Source organism: Leuciscus leuciscus (assembly GCF_965113295.1).
Source record: "Leuciscus leuciscus genome assembly, chromosome: 11".
Lineage (NCBI taxonomy): Eukaryota > Metazoa > Chordata > Actinopteri > Cypriniformes > Leuciscidae > Leuciscus > Leuciscus leuciscus.
The window spans coordinates 23,891,051-23,915,978 of record NC_138735.1 but is presented as its reverse complement, the minus strand read 5'-3'; the positions used below and the strand labels follow the sequence as shown (position 1 = coordinate 23,915,978).

At 37.1% G+C, this 24,928-nt stretch overlaps 2 protein-coding genes across 2 annotated transcripts in view; one reads left to right on the top strand and one right to left on the bottom strand.

Annotated features, from left to right (window-relative positions):
- LOC309509691 (eotaxin-like) overlaps nucleotides 1-24,928 on the top strand; it is a 243,725-nt gene that overhangs the window by 69,513 nt on the left and 149,284 nt on the right. The gene's annotated exons all lie outside the window — the stretch shown is intronic.
- The window catches only part of ek1 (eph-like kinase 1), a 63,652-nt gene continuing 58,845 nt past the window's right edge, over nucleotides 20,122-24,928 (bottom strand). Inside the window, exon 17 of the mRNA XM_082184438.1 lies at nucleotides 20,122-23,999. Within this exon, the coding sequence (XP_082040564.1) occupies nucleotides 23,897-23,999 (103 nt within the window). The 3' untranslated portion in view covers nucleotides 20,122-23,896. The remainder of the gene's footprint in view (nucleotides 24,000-24,928) is intronic.

Genomic DNA, 24,928 nt, shown 5'->3' with positions numbered 1-24,928 from the left:
AGGCGGCCCCATCTGAGAGGAGAACGGGTGGCAGGGATGCCCATCCATTGAGATGAAAGCCACTGCTTTACTGATTAAACTTCGCAGGCTCCAGTTCGGTCTCAGTGACGCCATGTCAATTACCCACAACTCTTTCCACCACCTGCCGTCTTCAATCCTCAAATTGCTTGTAATTAATGCAATTTTCCTCATCTGGCAATGAGGAAGCCTCACATCATTAGCTCATGCTCAGAGAATTGGGCAGTGGATTTATGTAATGTGCCCTTTGTGACTAGATCTGCTATTCAGTCCTGCTGTGTTACCTACATGCCGAACAAAGGTAATTTAATCAGTCGAACGCATCATTGTTTGGTCGTTTTTTCCACTCTTTGTTGTTAGAAGCTGACCTAAAAGCCTGTATTGATTTGAAAGCTGATGACGGTTTATTATGCCACATTGTCTAATGGGCATCACAGCTGTCTGGCGTCTTGCGTTTTAGAATGACATGTTAAACACATTGATCACAAGGTTATTGATCTTGTTTGATTAGTTTGCCCAACAAAGCAAAGCAAAAAGTAGCACATGGTGTTATATTTAAATGAGCAGTATTGAAATTACAACACCAGGAGAACAGCTTGAGTTTGTCTGTGCCTATAGGATGACCTATGACCCTGGCCTTGCGTCGCAGTGTTTCAAGGCACTAGCATTTGCATAAGTTGCATATGTCCTTTACAGGCCAATCGTCTCAAAACTCATCTACCTTGGGTCAGTCAATAAATCCGGAGCAAGATTATTAAACAGTTTAAAACTGTTATTAAACTGTATTAAACTGTTTCTATAGCTAGAAAGTTAGAGCATGGTACTAACAATGCCAAGATCATGAGTTTGATTTCAAGAGAATGCTTGAACTGATGAAATGCATTGAATGCTATGTAAGTCACTTTAGGTAAAAGTGCTTGTCAAATCCGTTGAAAAGTTTAGGCTCAGTAAGATTTTATTTTTTTAAAGAAATGAATACTTTTTATTTAGCAAGTATGCATTAAATACATAAAAAGGGACATTTATAATGTTAAACGTTTGGAGGTCTTTAAAATTGCTGCAGGTTTTTTCTTTTCTTTTTCACAGCATAAATAATGCTAACTGCAGAGGCTGTATGAATTGAGACTTAATCAGTGGAGTTTTTTTTTTTTTTTTTGAAAAGATCCGCAGAGACAATGAGCATATTTACCAGACTGAGATGGAGGATTCCCTCTGAGCTGTCTCAGATGACAAATCAGGTTCAGACGTTCTCCAAGGGACCAGACACGAAGCACTTCATCATGCCAAGAATTACAGAACATAACAAAAAGAAAAAGAAAAAAGACAAAAACAGAGAGTGAAAGGACACTACCATATTCAAAATCAAGTATAAGCTGTGAAAACACTTTAGTGTCGGCTGAACTATTCATAAAACGATGACACACAAAACGACGACTTATTCAGATAAGCTCTCATTTTTAACATCAAAAAGAACAAATAGAGAATCTAATTGCTTGAAATCCCCTTTCTAGACTTCCTAAAATGTTGGATTAATAGTGCATATAACCCTTTTCATCTTTCATATTTTAAGTATTTTACAAGAGCAAAACTGCAGGGATCATTTTGAGATGATTATGTTCATTTGGGCTCAGACCCATTGAAGATTGTCTTTCATCAGTGTAAAGAATTGAGGGGTCTTTAATGTGTCACTGCATTTAAATACATATGGACGGAACACAACTGAATAGAACTACTAGGGTCAAGACACATTTTTAAAAGATAAAAAGAAAAATCACATTACGATTACCAAAGATTTCTATATCTTCATGATTCAGTCGAACACTGCAACAATATTACAGTAATATGAGTCCTCTGATTAATACATAACTCCATCCATATCTTGTTTTCCCTTAACATGCACACACCTTTTCCTTTTAAACACATCCTCATTCACATTCATGACGTTAGAGCTGCTGATAATAACCGTCTGTATCGGCGTCAGAGGGAAAGGTATTGCATTTCAACTCTTGATAAATGCAGTCCTGCATTACATTTTTCTCAAAGGCAGAAAACTATTACACATCAGCGCCAACCATCAAGGGATGACTGAGAATGTAATTTCGAAAGAGGTAAATGTTTGGCATTATCTGAGCTTATCCAAAGGGATTCATCTACAGAGGGAAAAGAAGCCCTTCTAAAACAGAAAGCAAATATTGACATTTTCAAGGGAAAACTCTGATGGCTGTCCAGGTGTTTGATTTATGCTTGACTTGACTCTGATCAATGTGAGATGTCCCCTGTGTCTCTGTGCTTTGGTTCCTGATAAATGCCATAATGACTTCCAGCACCAATCCCAATCAGCTTCTGTATTTATTTTGTTTTCAGAACCAGCTAGAACATTTAAAAAAAATGACCTATTATGCTTTTTTACATTTTCAACTTTCTTTAGAGTGTAATCTTTAGAGTGTTGCTGTTTGAGCATGAAAATGGTCTACGAACTTTAAAAGCACAAAGTCACTCCAAAGGTAGTTATTCTCTATATCAGTGCGCATTGTTTCTGAACTCCCTCAAGATTGAAGTCTTGAGTTTTCTTCTTTCGTCACAATATTCCTCATTTAAATAATTCCCGCCCAAGGCATAAGCAAATAAAGGGTGCAAGGCCTGTTTGAGTGTGTTAATAGTGTGTTGTCCCCATGTCCAAAAGATGCTGTTTTTCCATCCTGGATCTAAAACAGTTATGGTAAGGGGTTGACCAATCATAACACACTGGTCCAGCTGACCAATCAGAGCACACTTAGGTTATCGAGACAGAAACTAAACAGAGTGTTACTGTCAGACTGGGAAGAAAGGTGTTGCAACAGTGAAAAAAATAAATAAAAAATGAGGTGTTTTTTTGAAAGCATGAAAAGCTGGAAGAGCCCCCAAATTTTTTTTTTTAAAGATGCTCATGCACAAGATGCTGAAATAGTAGTAACACATGCACAAAAATGCATAGCACATAAAAATAAATACTTAAATACTTACATTAAATAAATACTTTTTTATTACATTAATTACACCTTTATTATATTACCTTATATTATATCCTTTCTGTGTTTTTATTTGATACTTTTCAGTTCTGAATAACATTAATTAATGTTTAAAACTATGGCCTATTTATTTATTTATTATTTTTTAACTTGACTCGTTGCATATTTTGGACGATTTAAGATGCACTGCAGATGAACAATATAAAAATTATATCTCACAAAAGAAAACGATCACATCGCACATGTTCTATCAGGGAACAGATGTCTGAGCAACATATATATTTTTTTTCTGTCAGGGTTTTAAGATTACCTGTCAATTCCACAAATTCTAAACCTATCTGGAGCATATTGTGGACAATACTATGTCCTGTCTACAGACAAAGCTTAATGAAAAAGCCAATCCAGGACAACAGATTGATGAGGTTCCTCCCACAGGTTCCCACCAGCTCCCTGAAAACGCTTTTATCAGACAGTGCACCGGTGGTCTGACAGGGACAGACAGCTCTTCGGCAGTCAGCCTGGGAGGCTGATGAAAAGGTTTGTGAGATGACAAAGGCAGCGGAATAATATTTGATGCCCTAGTGACAGCCAACAGTGTGTCCTGGTGAGATTTCAAGGTGATTTCTGCAAATGAGGACTGACCGAGAATTTCTCCATCTTGAAATAGCCTGGAGACCAACTCCATGGCTGTTTGTTAGCTGAACACTAAACACTCACTTGAAATACTGTATATGAATACAAATGGACCAGCTTTCTTGTTTTATTGCATCTTGTATACAAATAGCATTTGCATACACATGACCAATTTGCTGACTCTCTGTCTGGTGTGTGTCTACAGGTGGTGTCAGTCTGTCAGCAGTAATGTAGCTCATCTATCGAGGCCAGATACACCAGTCTGAGACAGAAGATATAATCTAAGACCTTCCGTGTGCACTGATGGACTGAATAAGCAGAATGGATCAGCTCCAAATGGAAAGCACAGCGATGGAATAAACCTGCCAGCCCTGCACCCATCAGATCTGGAGCCAGGACATTAGTTTGATAAGGCCTGGACAGAGACACATGTAGATAGATTGGCAAGGCCGGAAAAAAAATGTGTTCAAACACATGCCTTGTCTTTCTGTCATAAAAAAAAAATAAAAATCTAATATTCAAGAAACACTGTATAAAATGCATTTTCCATAACCTTTTATTATGTTTATTAAAGGAATAGTTCACTTAAAAATGTATATTCTGTCATCATTTACTCACCCTCAAGTTGTTTCAAATTTATATCTTCTGCTGAACACAAAGGAAGATATTTTGTAGAATATTTTTTTCAGGTTTGAAACAGCTTAAAGGTGAGTAAATTATGACAGAATTTTCATTTTTAAGTGAACTATTTCTTTATGGTTTTAATAAAAAAAAATCACATTTTTTACTTTTTGTGTTTGAATTTGCTATTTTTAAATAATTTAGTTTTCTGTGATTTGGCATTAGTGCAAAGTCTAACAAGAGTGAAAAAAGCTAAACAAAATAATAAAATAATAAATTAAAAAAGTACACTTACAATTTTTGTTGTTGGTGTTAGCAAGGTTAACATAACTCATCATAAAAACATAAAAAGGGAACGTGGGAATGCACTTTCAATGTCAAACTTCAGAGTAAGAAAAGGCACAAGGTGATTTTCTTACCATGGTAAATAGGTTCATATGAAAAATGTTTCTCTGTTATGCCGTCGGAAGATTCCGTCGGAAACCTTTTGATAATTTATTGATTTTAATCTGATACGGAGCCCCTAAAGGGTGGTGGAAAAAAAGATTTCTAAGAAAGGTAAAGTTTAATTTTGCGAGCGAACACAACGTTTTTCCAGGGAATGCGAAACATTTGCGAGAGAACGCAAAAGCTTTGAAATATAATTGTTCCTCCAATCTCATATTTTTGTCCAACATCATGTCCCTTTAAGGGCTCCGTAGATCAGTGGTATGCGTTTTGTTTAAATAAAATATTAAAATCAAATATTTTCCTCTCCTTTTTTTGAGAGAATGACCCTATATAACTAGTCAGAGTTTGGACACCAACTCATTGTTATTTTTATTATTATCTCATTGTACTCATTGTAAAAAAATCCCATTTTGAAATAGAGCAGCCAACATGAATTTTCATTAGATACAGAAGTGATAAATATCCCATTCGAATTAAGATTCCATCTCTAGCTTACAAGTTTAATATAAACCCCAGCAGAGTAAAGATCTGCGTGTGAAAGCCCTGATCTCTGCGCTGGATCAGAACGAAGGCCTCCCATCTCGTCCCTCTAATTGCATCAGTTTTTTATAATCACGTTTAATGGGCTGTAGAGAGAGTCCTGTCACTGACCTTCTCAGACCTCCCTTTCTCATTAAAGCAGACAGAGAAAGAATAGCCAAGTCTCCTCTTCTCCAACACACTCTGCCAACAGTTAAATTTAGCAGAATGTTATTAAAGCCTGTCATTCAAGTTCTCTGTTTGTTTTTAGAACTGCATTCCCATCAATACTGCTGACATGAAGAGATTATATTATCACTGAGGTAACAAAATTGATGTAGACTTTATCATGTTTATAGTCCAAACAAGAGAACGCATGTCTTGAGGATCACGCTAATTGTGAATAGCAGCTGCTGAAACGTGATTTATTGCCAACCGTGGACGACCGCAGAACAATAACCGCCATATAACCACGGCTCCTGCGGATTTTATGGAAGACACAAAACATGTTCTCTACATTTATATGGATCTTGTAAAAAAACACACACAAAAAAAAAACATTCACAAACATTCACCTTCAGAACACTTATTATTCACACAGAAGCAATATTCTGGTTTTATATGCTTACATTCACCAGTTATCTAAGCTAGTTGTCAAATTTTTAATCCATGTATAAGTAAAATTAAAGTAGGGCCCATTAAAATATTACATTTCCTTATTTGGCAGACTCTTCTCAGACAGCAACATAGTGTCGGGCCAGATCCGGCCCACTTCTGGCACGTGTGGAATCCACATGTACCAGATGTGGCCCGGATCTGGGCCGACACTATGTTACTGTCTGGGTTTCATCCAAAGCGTTTTCATTTTTGAGTTCAAGTTTGTTTTTGTTTTTCAGTTAATGCATTCCCTTGGATTTGAATCCGCTGCCATGTCATTTTAATGCCATGCTAGGCTACTATTTGAGCTACAGGAATGACTTTATGCAAATAATTTTTTTTAAAACATGACAACATGCACCTATGACAATATAAAAAACATGCACTTGCATGATTAGGCATTTGACTCAAAACGACCTATAAATGCTCAAATATAGCCCTTCTCAATGTGATAACTAACCCCAGACTCTGGTAGTGCACAGTGCTAGCAACGGCACGGTCATGGGTTTATCATATGATTAATCACAATTATTTCACCCTGTGCAACTAATTGAGGCCCAACTTGCTCGGGTGTCTAACTAATACTCAGGCATAATGTTCATTTTGGAAGACACATTAGCTCAAATGGACCTTTTTTTTTATGGATAATTGCTTTCAGGCTAGCTCTGCGGGCCGATCCACTAAACACCCGCACGCTTTCATCCATCACACATCACAGTCAAGATTCCAGTTTATTATTCCCCCTTTTCTAATTTTCCCTACACCTGAGGGGTTAATCTCCTTCCGTAGTTCTAATGGAATCCTAACAATTACACAGTCTGCCCCCTACCAGCAGCCACCTCTGCGTTTAACACTTCATGGCTTCAAGGTGACTGTTGATTATTTTCTGTATTTTCCCCCCCTTCCAGCCTTTTCTTTTATGTGTGCGTCAGGGCGAGGAGAGAAAAGTGTCTATCATATGAAATCAGTTTTCCTCCTCCCAGTTTGCGGGTCAGCAGTCCCACTGGAGCGGGCCTATTACATAAATTAAGTTTAGGCTCAATTTTCTTTGCCCTACAAAGAATAGGTCACCTTGAACAAATTCAGCTCAAACTAGCATGCGAGCTAATAATCGGCGTGTCTTACCAAGACAAATGGAACGCCAGTAAACTCGACTTTATCCATTTCACCGCCAGTCATAATTCCTCAGCCAGGGTTTACCACCCGAGGTCCTGTCTGACATTATCTTCCTTTTATGATGACTGAGTATTCAGGTTGTGAGCTACACCGACGGAGGAAGGATGAGATTTCCAGATGTGTCATATATTTGTGCTGTTTTCTCATGGGTCTTGGAAACCTGAGACCTTCTCATTAATTTTGGAAATACCAAATAAATCAGCTGGGCAGTCCGGAAGTTGCAGTATAGTGGACAGAGAAATCCGACTGACCTTTATAGTCACCATGCTTCATTGCAGTGAATGACTTGTGACATTAATCTGCCGAAAGTCTGCTAGGGAAAAATTGGATGAGGTAAATCATTAAAAGCTTACAGTGATGGATTTCTGAAGGGGCTTAAGTCTGATTCGTCACACTAGTAGAGCATCCTTGCCTTGGTAAACACGTTAAAAAGTGAGTTAGAGAGAAAGAGAGCGATGGACAACAGGAAGAGATGACAGCTTGTGTATGCATCTCTCTCTTTTTCACTCAAACAGTCATCATAGTTCTAGAACTCAATATTATACATATACAGTAGGGAGAACAAGTATTTGATACACTGCCGATTTTGCAGGGTTTTTTTTTTTATCATAGGTACTCTTCAACTGTGAGTGATGGAATCTAAAACAAAAATCCAGAAAATCACATTGTATGATTTTTAAGTAATTAATTTGCATTTTATTGCATGTCATAAGTATTTGATACATCAGAAAAGCAGAACTTAATATTTGGTACAGAAACCTTTGTTTGCAATTACAGAGATCATAGTTCTTGACCAGGTTTGCCCACACTGCAGCAGGGATTTTGGCCCACTCCTCCATACAGACCTTCTCCAGATCCTTCAGGTTTCGGGGGTGTCGCTGGGCAATACGGACTTTCAGCTCCCTCCAAAGATTTTCTATTGGGTTCAGGTCTGGAGACTGGCTAGGCCATTCCAGGACCTTGGGATGCTTCTTACGAAGCCACTCCTTAGTTGCTCTGGCTGTGTGTTTCAGGTCGTTGTCATGCTGGAAGACCCAGCAACGACCCATCTTCAATGCTCTTACTGAGGGAAGGAGGTTATTGGCCAAGATCTTGCGATGCATGGCCCCATCCATCCTCCCCTCAATATGGTGCAGTCATCCTGTCCCCTTTGCAGAAAAGCATCCCCAAAGAATGATGTTTCCACCCTCATGCTTCACGTTTGGGATGGTGTTCTTGGGGTTGTACTCATCCTTCTTCTTCCTCCAAACACGGCGAGTGGAGTTTAGACCAAAAAGCTCTATTTTTGTCTCATCAGACCACATGATCTTCTCCCATTCCTCCTCTGGATCATCTAGATGGTCATTGTCAAACTTCAGACGGGCCTGGCGTGCGCTGCAGGATTTTAATCCATGACGGCGTAGTGTGTTACTAATGTTTTTCTTTGAGACTGTGGTCCCAGCTCTCTTCAGGTCATTGACCAGGTCCTGCCGTGTAGTTCTTGGCTGATCCCTCACCTTCCTCATGATCATTGATGCCCCACGAGGTGAGATCTTGCATGGTGCCCCAGACCGAGGGAGATTGACCTTCATCTTGAACTTCTTGCATTTTCTAATTATTGCGACAACGGTTGTTGCCTTCTCACCAAGGTGCTTGCCTATTGTCCTGTAGCCCATTCCAGCCTTGTGCAGGTCTACAATTTTATCCCTGATGTCCTTACACAGCTCTCTGGTCTTGGCCATTGTGGAGAGGTTGGAGTCTGTTTGATTGAGTGTGTGGACAAGTGTCTTTTATACAGGTAACGAGTTCAAACAGATGCAGTTAATACAGGTAATGAGTGGAGAACAGGAGGGCTTCTTAAAGAAAAACTAACAGGTCTGTGAGAGCCGGAATTCTTACTGGTTGGTAGGAGATCAAATACTTATGTCATGCAATAAAATGCTAATTAATTATTTAAAAATCATACAAGGTGATTTTCTGGATTTTTGTTTTAGATTCCGTCTCTCACAGTTAAAGTGTACCTATGATAAAAATTACAGACCTCTACATGCTTTGTAAGTAGGAGAACCTGCAAAATCAACAGTGTATCAAATACATGTACTTGTTCTCCCCACTGTATATATATATTTTTATTTTATATTATATAAAACATAAATTATTTGTACTGTATATATACTGCCATTAAAAAATGTGGGGCCAGTATTTTTTCAGCAAGGTGTATTAAATTGATCCAAAGGGACAATGTAAAGTGGATGTGTAAAGTGTGTACACTTTTGCAGGTCAAATACTTCATGCTGCACAGGATGTAAGATTACTGTCTTACTCATTCAATAAAGTGAACATCCCTACTTTATTACATCCATGTTATTTATTTGTTTTGAAAGATGCAGAACAGGTACAATAAACCTGATACGGGCACAAACAAATCCAAGACAATAACATCACAAAGCAGTGACTAAATTCCCTCTGCCATACGGAAGGCTCAGACAATGACATTTCAGAAGTACGGTCAGTGGATTAAGAAGAACAGATATTGCATTTTACAGCGGTTAAAAGAGGAGAGTGCTGTTTATGATTTCCATAAATATATCTCAAAGGGGTCACTGTCATATCGAATGAGGCAAAATATTCCTCTCGTGCCTTAGAATGCCTAAGTAACTTCGAAGTTTCGATCAACAAGTACTATAAGAGTGGAAATGCTGCAGAGCGCATCACAGTCACAGCCAATCAGAACTTATTTGATGAATTAATTTGGGCCAATGATATTTCACTGTGGGCGGGGAAATAGAAACCAAAGGCAACAAACAGAACATTGAGTTCTTGTGTGAATGTTGCTAAAAAAATAAAAAAAACTCCATACTCAAGGGGGCGATAGAGTAACCTTAAAATGTTTGCGCAATTACACTGAATGAGTTCTTTAATTTGTCAACTTTAATTTAACAGCAGTTTTCACAGCATGACAGTTGTTGACGTGCAAGAAAAAACTGACAAGAAAAAAGCAATCAGTGCTAATGCTCACTGATGCAACCCATTCAAACAAAAAAGCTTGAATTAATAGGATTTTTGTTTGCAAACAAATCAGCATATTTTAATGAATCTGAAGTTGATTAATTATTTTAGTTCATGCATTGTCATATTATTCGTTCACTGAACCAAACCAAATGAACAGCAACATTTAATTTGTCAAAAAACTGAAATATTGGGTCTCATTCATAATTGCGTGGAATAATTCCATATTTGAACACACAAAGTTTAGTAGGAAAGTACACATGGGTGCTTAATAAATAACAGCCATTGAATGTGAATGAACGGGAGGAACCGCTTTATCTCGTTTATAAATGAATCAAATGAATCAGGCATCTAGTTTATGGATGAACATCTACATAAAACTTATTTCCTCAGCCTCAGTGCATTCACACAGAAAAGAACACTGCAGTTCTAGTGCACTGAAAAGCCATGGTACATCTCTATCGACCTGTGAGAACTGCAATTTGACAGACAGGTAAAGATGTAAACAGGCTTGATATTTGCTCATGATTCATTCTTCAATGCCAATACCAACAGCTTGTGATTTTTAGCAAGCCACCAGTCGTCTTGGACACAATCGTTGCCTTGCACATATACGGACCCCAGATCATGAAAGCGTCGAGCCATGTCATATCCGAAGCAAAGGCAGCCACACAGACGCAGACGCATGCCTCAATGGTGTATGAGAAGGGTGTTTAAAATGCAAACTTTTAAAAGGGCAGCACAGTAAATATCCTCTGCGGAGCGCTGATAAGGTCAACTGTCAATCTTCAGGCACCATGAGGCAGAGAATGTGAAAATGGGACAATTCATATCCCCTCTTTAAGCTGTCATAGCAGGGCTTGTCATGCATGCCATTACATGGGGCCAGACTGTAACAAGCTCCCTGGGATGTAAAAAGATATGCACATAATAAAAGCGCCCTCGCCAGTCTGCCAGTGATTGACTGTGAGTGCAGCCATGGGCGACACAGGGCTGTGCCCACCTATGGCTTGTGAATAGTTTTCTATTTATAAAGATATGGAGCCTGCTGTTTTATGGCCGTGCAGAGATGGGATTTGGGGCAGGATAGCACACAAACACTCTCAAGACCGTCTTGCAGGAGCCGTGAGAGAGATTTTGATCCACAGAGGAAGAAGGGGCAAGTTCTCGCTTGAAAACGTTCACTTCTTTTGCCCTTTTAAACACACTCTCTAACCGCGCGCTGTAAACGTGCATGGTCAGAGAGTGTTCGAGCTTTGAAAAGTGAAGATGATGAAGATGATTCATGCCTGCTGAAACTAATTTGTCCAGTGGATATGAAGGCCACAGATCTGTGATTTCTAACAGGGCGACCTGTCTGGGCAAAATAAAGCTGTTTTAGGCATCACTGATTCCTTTTTTTACTTCTGCCTTCTCACAATGTCCAGCTGAGGCCCTTTCACGGCATTTTCTTCGAAAACAGCACAACAGCATTGTAAAAAATATTTTTTAGAAGTTCTGAATACAGCAAAAAATACTTTGTTTGTCTTTCTACTCAATTCAATGTTACTTGCTGTTTCTTTGTAATTATTTTTGAAACTTACTGGCAAAATCTGAGTGAAAATGTAAAAAAAAAATATACATAAAAAAATCAGTGAACTGTAACTCAAGAACTTGTTGCTTCTTTTGTGAACTTGTGCTCTGCACCTGCTGATTTTTAAAATAATATGAAATGGCATTCAAAATGCATTTAGCATGTATGACTTTTTTTTTCAGAGAGAAATCTTATCCATTGTATTTCATATGTATATCCATCGACAATATTCAGATAATAATTGCATATATTAATTTATTAATAATAGACCATGGTGGGGGTGGGACTCAAATTCAAATGTGACAGCAATCGTACTGGTTGAAAATGTGTGTACTGACGCCTAGGAAGTTATGAAACCCAGCCAATAACAGAGTTTGAGAAAGTGCTTGGCTGCATCCGAATATGCATACTTACCTATATAGTAGGAAAACAGTGTGTGAAAAAAGTAGTATGACCGAATTCATAAAACTAAAGGCAAAAAGATGATCTGCAATTTGGCGAGATTCTGAGGTTCGCATATAGAACATTCTATTTAATGGTCGTGAAGTAAGTACTTTTTCAAAAGAATACATATTCATGCAATTTTAGATGCAGCTCTTGCTAGTTTTCAATGCAGGATCCATCAGCGAATTGACTTTGGGGTCAAGGGGATCAAATTTAGCTGGTTAGTATGGCCTTGTTAGCGCACCATGATAAAAGTTGAAACTATATAATTTGGTTCTAAAAAGCATTTTTGTCCATTGACAACCATTTAAAATTAGCCATTGAAATTTACATTTGGCAGACTTTTTAATCCAGTGACTTGTATTGCATTCCAAGTATATTTTCTCAGGAATCAAACCATGTGAAAAACTGTTTGTATTCTCACCTAATAATTGCATCACTATTGCTAACATTTCATTATATTATAGTAGATGTTTTACCAGTACCTGATAGTTTTTTAAGGCTTTTAAACACGAGAAATGAAGCCATCCAGCATTTTCATGACACTGCATTTAATTTTCACATCTGGATGGTTATGAAAATAGCATATGTTGAATATGCTTTATTGTTTAGAATAGCATGCACCAATGAACTGTGCACAACAAGCTGAAGGACATATGTTAATGTAAATAGGGTCAATGATTTCACAAAGTCTTTAACTTTGAACTTTCGTCTAGTGTCAGATTTGCACGTTCAGGATCAGTGGTCATGCAGAGGCACAATCTGTTAATTCCTCTGTAATGTGAAAACAGCTCCTGTTGTGGCATCAGACCCCATATATTTCATTAAACTGTCATCAGGCTTGAAACACAAGCCTGAATCGCAAGGCGCCACAGTCTAATTCTGCCCCCCTCCTGTCTCCACTGTCTACACTCACTGTCACTGATATTAAACAAATATTTTCACTCTGGTGGAGGGAAATCTAGCAGCAGCAGGCCGAATTCAATGTGGCTTTGTGTTGGAAGAACGAAAGCCAAAAGAAGGGAAATTAGTTTTTAGGTGTAAAAACAAGATGGAGTGAATTGGCTTCCAAGGATCACTGTTTTAATTTGTGCAACGGTATATTGCATTTTTATCATTGCACATGTTTCCCAACGGACCTTGGATTGGTAGTAACAAAAATGTGCTTGCTCTCTTTTTATTAGAGCTGCCAATCAATACAAATTTAATTTAATGACAATATTAACCAAATGAAATATATACATATATGAATTGCCACCCAATAAAGATGATTCAAAGACATTGCATCACTGTGGCAGACAAAAGCATTGAATGGACATTGCAATCTTTGTATATATATCTTCATCTTTATTGATGCGTAACTTAAGCAGCATCCGTCTTGAGGAGCCCTCCAGCAGTCTTCCTCACGCTGTGCATCACTAGCAGACGATTGTGGCCCTATCTTTATTTATTTAAGCCTCATAATGAATTCTCGGATGGAAGAGACACAAATGATGATAAATTCCTGCCTCTGACTTTGTGGTAATGCCGTATTTACCAGAAGTCAATCAATTTGCCATAGCTGCGTGTCGCGGAGGGAATGCATTGTGGGAGAAGGAGCAGAAATGGAGATTGATTCTAAAAGGGTGACGCTCTCTCAATCACCCAGCTGTTGCAGATACAGACTAAAGGATGATGGATGACACTGCGTCGTTGGCTGGCCGGTGTGTCCAGTTAGGGCTAAAGAAGCACACCTGTTCTAGTTTTAATCCTCTCTGTCCGAGGAAATTGATTGTGAGGTTTTCTGTTTATCCACGAGCACAAATGGGACAGACCTTAAAACGGTGGTCAGCCTCCATCCATATGTCAAACTAGGATTTGTGACCTTTGTTGTCATATAAAGAAACGAAATGGCAATGTTAGCATTTAAATGGCAGGTTTACAGTTAATAGGGAATATCATTTTCAAATAAAAAAATATTTTGATCAAACTTTGTGCAGAGAGAAATTTCAGTCTTTTACTGTCTCTGAAAAACGTTAGAAGAATTTTTTTTTATATCATGCAATGTGGCCAAAAGTGATGTCCGGAGGGGATATTTGTTTTCAATGACCCTGCAATTTTGATAAAACCACCAAAATATGAGGGAAAACTTATTTAAAAATGATCTGACAAAATTATTTGGCAAAAAAGGCAAACTACTGCTACAGGGTTTATTTTACTATGCAAAACATTGCATAGAAAATGACAGCCTGGCCAAAAATGTTATCCACACAATTTGGCATGTTTCATTACGTTTTCACAAATAAAACAATTGACTCCGAGCGCAACTATACACAATACGCTTACAGAATCATTAACACATTTTTTATTATATTTGAATGAAGGGTGAAGATGTCAATTTTCTAAGGCCGGACATCACTTTTGGACTCTAACTTTGGCTTATTGGTTTTGTTTGCTAAATAAAATGCAATGGTTCTCATTAATGAAAAAATAAATGAATAAAATTCACTGAGGCCACCATGATGTCATAAATCAAAGCTGTATATTTCTGATTCTGAGTTGAATAGAACATAATAATTGGAGCCTTATTTTAGCATGACCTTTAATCCGTTATTAGTGTATTCCAGAGAAAAAAGTTGGTAACACTTTATTTCGATGGTCCACTTTAGTCATTCAACTTACTACAGTATAAGTAACTTTGCAACTGCATGTCAACTAACTCTCAGAGTATTAGTAGACTCTAGGTTAGGGTTCGAGTTAGTAGAATAAGTTGGCACGTAGTTGCAAAGTTACTGTTGGGGGAGTATCAAATTAAAGTGTTAGCAGATATTAAGCAGATAAACTACTAATACATATTGAGAGTTAGTTGCAAAGTTACTTATAGTTAGTAGAATGTCTAAAATGGACCATCAAAATAAAGTGTTTCCAGAAATTCATATGGTTTTGAAAGGACATGAGAGTGAGTGAAATATATGAGAGCTAGCCCTTTATGCCAAAATGAGCAGAAAATATCACATGGCAGAGCAAGACAGACTCTAACGAGGGAAAATATGATCAATATTTCCGACCTCCTGGACTCGCGTCAATTCTGAAAGGTTAGAGATCAAGTAGGCTTGAGTTCTCTCGTTAAGACGTCATTAGCACTTTAAGTGGAGCATCATTGTCTTGTGTCTCTCCATTTCTTTAAGGTTAATTGAGTGAGGGCATGTCCTGTCACTGAGCTCAACATTAATATATTCTTTTCTTAACACCGCAAATCTCTTGAGGAAGAGAGCAGGCCCTCCAGCACACATTTTAATTATATTAGAATAACTGTGATTGATGCTTTTTTTAAAATTGAGACCCACGTCGAGACTTAATGTCAACATTCATTAAGCAGCCTTGCATTTCAATAAGCAAATATTTAACCTGGGATACGCTTTCATTATTAACTAATTCTGACCGATCTAATGAAACATAATTTATTCTTATTCCTCCTTTTCTTTTTCCTTTCTCTTCCTTTGTAATTTTTTTAAGTTTTCAGGACACTGAAGCATCTACCTCTCCAAGTTCTTCAGTTGTACAGTCTGGATTTGTGGTCTAGTCTTGCGTTTAATGGCAGCAGAAACAGAGGTAGCCTAAGGCATCACAGATGTGTTATAAGCGGCTCCAGAGAGCCAGACCACTGTCAGAGCCCACCCAGCCCGCAGGTGCACATCCACATCCACACACACACACACACACACACACACACACACACACACACACACACACACACACACACACACACACACACACACACACACACACACACACACACACACACACACACACACACACACACACAGCTGCCAGAGATAGCTGTCATTATGAGAGAAAAGAGAAAGCAAGATAGAGACAGATGGAGAAAGAGAGGAAAAAGGTCTATGTTCACGATGAAATAGCATACCGTTCACAAAAACCCACCAATAAAACTATTCTAACTTGTGTACATACAGGTACCTTGAAAAGAGACATGAACATTTAGAAATAAATGAAAAGAAGTGAAATCATTTCATACTCAAATTTTCAGTTATTCTAATATATTTAAAAGGCGTTAATATTATATATATTACAACTCATACACGTGTATGTACCGTGCAAAGACACACGAAAAGTTAAATATTACTGAGATTTTCAGTTATTCTGATATAATTAAAATATGTGACCCTGGACCACAAAACCACATTGTAAAAAATGTGGCTGCGATTTTTTGGTAAAATTTGTTGAGATAACTTAAATATCCAACTTAACTAAAGTTAACTAAACTTAAAATTTTAAGTCAAGCATAAACACATACTTTTTAAAGTTGAAACAATGTTGGATTTTAAGTTGTGATAAATAATCGCAGCAATTTTTGAAATTGAGATTTATACATCACCTGAAAGTTGAATAAATAAGCTTTCTATTGATGCTATGGTTTGTTAGGATAGGACAATATTTGGCAGAGATACAACTATTTGTAAATATAGAATCTGAGGGTGCAAAAAAATCAAAACATTGAGAAAATCGCCTTTAAAGTTGTCCATTTATGTTCGCGATTGTGCTGCATTCACTCACAAAAATAAATGTTTTATATATTTACAGTAGGAAATTTACAAAATATCTTCATGGAACATGATTTTAACTTAATATCCTACTGATTTTTGGCATAAAAGAAAAATCTATCATTTTGACCCATACAATTTATTGTTGGCTATTGCCACAAATATACCCATGCGACATGTGACTGGTTTTGTGTTCCAGGGTCAAAATTATCAATAATAACTTAATATAACTATAATATGCTGTATTTGTGTGTGTGTGTGTGTGTGTGTGTGTGTGTGTGTGTGTATATACAATATACACACACATATTAAAAAATAAATAAATAAATAAATAAATATATATATATATATATACTGTATATACACTCTAAAAAATGCTGGGTTGTTTTAACCCAATTTTGGTTCATATATGGACAAACCCAAACGTTGGGTCAAAAAAGTAATTAAACAATTTAACCCAACGGCTGAGTTTGTCCATGTTTGACCCAAAATTGGGTTAAAACAACCCAGCATTTTTTAGAGTGTATACATATGCTTCTATATTTGTGCATACCGTATGCTTATTTTTATATGCATATATGTAAGCATCACTGTATAACCCACTCTGTACATTTTATAGCAGAAAAATAGACGTGCACTACTGAATTAAGGAGCTGATACACCCATAGAAAATAATAAACATAACAATACCGATGGGGCGAGGACCCTATTTGATTGGCTCCATTTATTCTCATTTTAAATTGACATCTGGGTAAAACATGCCTAAACCTTTGGCAATTTAATCTAATCAAAACTTAAGGCAATTGAATCAAATGCTGATTACATTGGAGTATTCTGAGCAGTGTGTTCTGTAGTATACTATAGTATTCTATGCATATAAAAAATGCATTATGCTACTCTGCACACTATACTATATAGCCCTTCTGCAGATATGGTTCTAGTTTGCTATTTTGAGCATAGCCAAATAGAAGGTTTAGTGTTCTATGAACAGACTTTGTTCACTCCAGTTCTAAATTAAACATAGGAAATTGTGTTGTCTTACAGACTAGACAAATGAAATACACATCGTTACCAGATATGTCAGTCTGATGCAATTTTATGCAATGTGTGTGTGCACTCAGCAGTCGAGAAGAGCTTTTTTTTTGTGTCACCTGTGAGGACAAAGAGTGGACTGCTTAGCTCACGCTTCGAAGAAAAATGATATTGGTTTTAATCCCCATGACTTGATGGACACTGCGAGATGAAGGCAACTCTCACATACACAAGAACACCACTGGATACAAAACACGCTATCATAAATCACAAAGTCTCAGGTTGCTTTTTTCAGCTAATCCTAGCCTATTCTCACATTTGTATTCCCTTGCAGTCACACACACTGAATTTATTCGATTGGTTCTTGCCATACATGGAGTTGCTACAGATTGAAAAATGAGAGACTTGGGTGTCTTTGTTGTAACCATGGCAACATGTACATGTCCATGCTGTTAACATGTAGACGCTCTTCTTGTGCTTGTGATTGTTCAGACAACCATATCTTATTTTCAAAGCAACTCTCTCTTAAATTTCGACTCACAACTTTCTTTTTGCAGATTTTTCCCTAAAAGGTTATGATATTCTTATCATGACTGCTACTTCAACTGAAATACCTGAATACAAAAACGTTTAAGCCAAAATCACACGTTTTCAGGCTCAATTTACATTTATAGGCATCAAAGTACATCAAAGTATGCACCAAGTACATATCCACACAATTTGAATAAAGTACATATACAGTATGTTTATAGGCCACAATATGATAAATAGTACTTACCGTTCTAAACTAGGCTGACTAGGCATCATTTTAAGGCATCATAGGCATACTTCTAATGCAAAGGCTGTTCCAAGAAACTTTTTGAATTGGATGTCAGCACCACATGTATCCTTTGCGGGTAAAGCAATCCCAGAATGCACTGCAACATGCACAGTAAAAAAGTGAACTTTCAATATATCACTGTTTAATTCAGTACAGCAAAGTATAGGTAAAATATCTGTATCTAATCATAAAGTGGTCTATTTCACTGATTATGTGTACTTTGTATTTTTCTGTGCTATTTCTTTGTATTTTTTGTGCTAACTAGAGTGTGTTGTTGTTAGCTTAGCAACATGCTAACATTAGCCACTGCAACTGTTCTGTTTGTAATCATACCTGAAAATAATACCTGAATAATACCTGAGAATAATACCTGAGAAAATAATACCTGAATAAAATAATACCTGAACTTCGTATTTTGAGCACTTCCTGCGTTGTTGTTGCTTTTGCCTCTTTATGATGACCCGCTGAACTTAGTCCTAATTTGTAAGTCGCTTTGGATAAGGGCGTCTGCTAAATGACTAAATGTAAATGTAAATGTAAATGTAATCATAAAACCAGGAAGACAATCAGCATTTCCAAGCCTGGATCCTCTGGGTTTTCAGTTGTTTATAATTTATAGCGGCTAATGTTAGCATGCTACACACCAAAAACATGAATTTTGAAGCAGCTGTATTAAAAAAAATGCTAACAAGTTGCTATAAAAGGACTGTTTACATATGTTTACATGCTGGGTGAATCAGATAAGCGTTGTTGTCAGTGTTTATAGCGGCAACCTACACATCCAATTCCGTAGGAAGTTATTAGGTTGCTGACTATATGCTAGGATTTGGAACAGAGATATGGACTCTAGCTGCTGGTTTTATTTTGCAGCATTAATTAAACAGTGCTGTAATCAAATAAAAGGTGGAAATCATTGGCTGCAGTACAGAATGACAAAACGAAACAGCTGTGGAGGAGCTTAAACTGGGAGAAGTTAAGGAGGCGAAACCCTCACTGCCATTCATCGAAGCCCCTCCAGATGGTGGCCCACTGTTTGAGCAGAGCATGATGGGAATAGCAAAGACCTCTGCTGTGTTTGCTTTCAGTTAGCATGGATCTCACGAGCATATATTGGAAGAGGTAGAAGGGAAGAGAAGAGACAAGCGTCTGACAGTCTGTTTACCTGTGTGTTGATTCACTATCGCTCTGGGGAGTCCAGGTTCAGGAACCATTTTCTGGTGACAGATGTTCAATGTTTTCTTTGGAAATGACCTTTCATTTCATTCCTTTTATTCCTGATTTTTCTAGATCTATCTATCTATCTATCTATCTATCTATCTATCTATCTATCTATCTATCTATCTATCTATCTATCTATCTACACACACAGTACTGTGCAAAAGTCTTGGGCACGTTAGTATTTTCACAAAGAGAAAATGGTTTTAAGCCAGTTATTTATAACTTTTGCTGTATTGTGTCAGTAGGAAATATTTCTTTAAAATAAATGGAACTTGGATCAATATTTTGTTAAATAATACAAAAAAACATTTATATCTTTATAAAAGCTCCACATATTATATATATATATATATATATATATATATATATATATATATACACACATTAATTACATTATAGACACAAACGAGAACAAAAGGCTAAAAATATTAACATATTTATTGGACAATGTTCAAAATGCATACAATTCAACAAGAGCTTTATGAAATAATAACCAAACCGGTACACAAATCATCACAATGTTGAAAATTCGAAACAAAAGATACACAGAAAATTAGAGGTAACATATTCAGGTACTGACTGAGGAGCTGGTTTGCTAAAGTCAATGACTCAGTGATCCTTCATCGAGTTATCTGATCGTGTATCCATTACTGGCCCTGTACAAGCCAGATAAGCTTTTTACACTCAGGGCTGAAGTACTCCAGTTTAGAAGTGGGTGGCAAAGTGCATCACATGTGTACACCTCAGCGTAAGTATACCAGATATGATTCAATTATGTAATGCACGGTGCGGTTACCCGTACAACAAAGCAACAGTCCTGACTGGCTGAGTTATAGAGGCCGACTGAAAAACCATCCAACGATTTCGTAATACTGATACTTTCGGACAAAAGAGAGTGGCCTCTTACAGTTTAATTGACGACTTCCAGACACATCATGAATATCTTTCAAACAGCGCTGCACGTCTCGACCGCTGAGTGACATATATTTATTATTCTCAGTGCTAATCCTGGCTGAGATTCAAACCTGGCAATCAAAGTTTAAGAAGTTGGGTGTTCACTATCGGTGATGTGTCTTGGCTAAAAATGTCTAACCAAGGTCCTGATGCAATGTGCAGGTAACTCGGTATAACTCGGTAACAGTTAGTGTGGACTTGTAAACTGCCAGACCAAAGTTTGCATGATAATAACAGTACTTTAAAAAATGGAACACAAACAACTGCATTTATTATTTTAAAAAAAATCTAAAGGAATGTCAAAAATGCTTCAAGACAATGTTTACTGCATCGAACTGCAAAAGTTTGTGTGCATGTTTGTGTTGTGTAAATAGTAGGCTATAAACTAAAAACATGAAAAATGAGAACTCTGAAATCATTCCAAGAAACCCAGGATTCAAAGTGTATCGTTTTGGGTTGGAAGAGGCTTTTTGCAATGCTTCATTAAATTATTCGCTGTTATTGTTGCCGCATGGGAAATTACAAATCTGAATAGGCACATATGTTTCAGTAATCTGACAATTAGGAATTGCTCCTAATTAAGAATTACTAAAAGCACAGAGCAGATGTGCCCATTATTACAATTATAACCTTGACTTGCATCAATAAATATTCGGAAGAAATAAACGTTCTTCGTTATCCTTTCAATTAAATTGAACTCAATGAGCTGAAGGAACACTTTCCCGGAGAGGTCACAGAATGAGAGAATAACACTGTTTTTGTTGCCTCTGCATCATTTAGAACGTGTCTGCCAACATTACTGTATATGAAATAAATATTATTTAGCATTTGACTTACCAGAATGCTCATGATCGGCTTATTAAATCATTAACGTTTCATCTAAATATTTTGCAACTGCACTGCAAACATTTTTTTTATAAAACAAATAAAACAAAAAAATGAATTCAGTATTGTCTTGTTTTCCAATAAATTTGTTTATTTTATAAACATCCTAAAACCAGATATATTAATAAATATAAAATAAGATAAACTACCATTGAAAAGTTTGGGGTCGGTAACATTTGTTATCTTTTTGAAAGAATTATCTTATACTCAACTAGGGCTGCATTTATGTGATCAACATTACAGTAAAAACAGTAACATTGTAAAATGTATACAATTTAAAAATCTGTTTTCTGTTTTAACACTTTAAAATGCAGTTTTGATCAATTAAACACAACCTTGCTAAATTATAAGTATTAATTTCTTTCAAAAAATCGTACTGACCAGTAGTGAGGTGTACAATAGTGGAGATTGTAGAAAATAATGCGTTTCAGGGGATTTATCAAGAATGAAACTTTTTTTTACCCAATTGACAAACTCCACTAAAGTTTCTTAGAATCATGCAAGAAAAAAATGTATTAAGAGTCTTATGTTTAGATATTATTCTTATGTTTTTTGTTTGTTTGTTTTTTTACTGGAAAACAAGACAATATGTAAAAATATTAAAAGTAAATGAAGGACTTATGATGACAAAACATAAATATGAACACTGAAACTGAAAGGCATCAAACAGGAAGTAAATCCGTAGACGACAGAAGAGGTTCTGTCTGATCTGCTGCCATTTTGAATTGTGTATCAGTGAGAAAAAAAAAACCTGAGAATGCTTAGCTTTACCCAACACCATAAAGCTAAATTATCCATTACATTCTACAGCCTCACAATCCTTGTCAGTTCAAAGCTAGAGTTGAAGGTTAAAATAAGAGTTATCACCTTGCCATAATTTACAACTGACAAAAACCTTCAAAACACTAAGTCATTACTGTACAAATACAATAACCAACACTGTACAATGTCTCGATTTCTACTGCAATACAATCTTTTCTTCTTCAATCACACCATTTCCAAGTGCAAAACAAAGCACTGCCAAGAAACATGGGGCGAGAAACCAGAAAATAGAGGATGAACTTATTTTTAGAGCACCAGCATCTGTTGCGGACAACTTTTTACACGGGATTGTGAACATGGTGCAGGAAATTACATGGAAATTGTATGCTAAAATGTTTAAGCTCCACCATTTTGTTATCAAATCAAATGGAAATGTGATCTGAAGGTACCAAGCACTCGGTAACCATCAGAGCGCTACGCTAAAAGGGTCCAACACAAATACAGGTTCAACAGTCCACCGAGTGCAGCTCCATCAACACCAGGACGATTTAGGGATAAAGTCTCCCTCATTAAATGCTCAACACATATCCTGTCTCCTTCCAACAAAGATGTCCATAACGGCTCACGTTCGTGATGAAATGCATTTAATGAGGCGAAATACTTTAAATATGCAATGAAATTAGAAGAAAAGCCACATCAAATGGAGTGGCTCCACTAAAAACGTTTTGAAAAAGTCAGAAAGCTGCTGCCAGTGTGAAGGAAGGACGACATCTGCCCTCTTCATGACATCGTCACGCTGTCCTGTCTCTGGAGCCACAATTACTTTGCATTCCTTAAACGTCTCTCGTTTCTCTGTTGCTATGCATCGGATGTCAGAACTTGTCAAAAGTGACAAGCGTGGGCTCTCGAAACTCTGGGTTCTCCGCGGTGGCATTGACATATTCCAAAGACGCTGCCGAGGGCTTGACGGGAGCAGACCGGAGTGGCATTCGGGGTCAAGGAGCGGCCCTTCTACGTACCGTTTAAATGTGAGTGTACGCGTGAAAGAGAGATCAGTGCTTCATTGCTTTCTAAAGGCGAGCTGTCTTTGCTGAATGCTTCTAAACTATTTCCACATACACAAGTCTTCAAGGACATCTCGCTGAAGGTTTCCTCATCCTCGCGGTTCACTGTAAGTGTCTTATTGAAGTAAATCGTACTGGTATCACTCGCAGAAAAAGATTTACAAGACACAATCGGTGTTTCTTCTCAAGGTCTTTCTTCTGTACAATGAGGAGTGGAGCGTGATGTTCACAGTGCTGTGATGTCACATGGTGTTGATTCTTGTCCTTACTTTGCTTGGATCAATAAATATCCACTTTTAAAGTCCACAGTCTTTGAACATCCAGAGTGATCTACTGCCTTAGAAGATTTCTAGATGCTGATCACAAAAGGGAAGGTACCCGCCCATTCTCCTGTAGGGCTGAGGAACTTCAGTGCTGGTAGAGAGATAAGACGGAGTCATTTTGCAGCAAGACGCTTCCATTGTGGCAAGAACGCTCCCAATCTCCTCTTCGGTGGAAGCGGAACAAGTCGAGGGCGTTGAGGTGAGGCGCTATACCTGAACTTGAGTCCCATGCTGTGCCTGAAGACACTGGATACTAGATAGGATCTTTTTCTGATGGCCTGCCAGTGCTACTCCTATCTTATCCAGTTCACTGTGAGAGAAACAAAGAGACAGAAGAAAATACCTTAGCTAAGGGTGGCTATGTTTAGAATACACAACAACATTACTCAAATTGATATCTTGAACTCTTAAAAATAAATGTTCTTTATTGGCATCTATGGTTCCATGAAGAACCTTTATCATCTATGGAAACTTTCCATTACGCAAAAGGTTATTTACAGTGGAAAAAGGTTCTTTAGATTTTTAAAAATGTTTTTTACACTAAGAAAAAATGGTTCTTTTGTGAACTGTTCTCTGAAAGGTTCTTTGGGGAATCAAAAATGTTTCTTCTATGGTGTCACTACCAAAACCCCATTTTGGAACTTTAATTTTTGAGAGCGTACATGGAAGCAGAGAGCACGCATATTGTACTGAACGATACCAATGCATACCACTCAACCTTCCATTTCCAGTGTGATTAAACATAACTACATCGATTTTAAACATTTATTGTTGGACTCAATATTTGAATAAAATGCACAACATTTTTACATACAATTGAATTAAAATGTATAACAACTTCCAAGTTCCTAGTCAATAACTCGTAATGAGGTCATGTGACAATGTGGTATACTACTGCTGCATACTTATTTTTGATCATACTGCCAAAATGTAAATAATTATACACGAAAACGCAAAACAATTATAATTATTTCTGAGATAACTGGTTGCCAATTTAACATTTAATGTTTAATGAAATAAACATGCAACGCAATGAGGCCATATCACAACATTATAGCAAACTATTGTTTGGAGCATTTTATATTACATATTGCATACTCTTTTACATAATTCTTGTAAAACAGTAGGCAGTATATGGTGTGCAATTAGCAGTAAGTAGTTATCTAGTACTCAATTTCAAATATAGCTGGTATTATCGTAACGCCATACTACTGAACAATTTTTTGCATTATGTAGGCT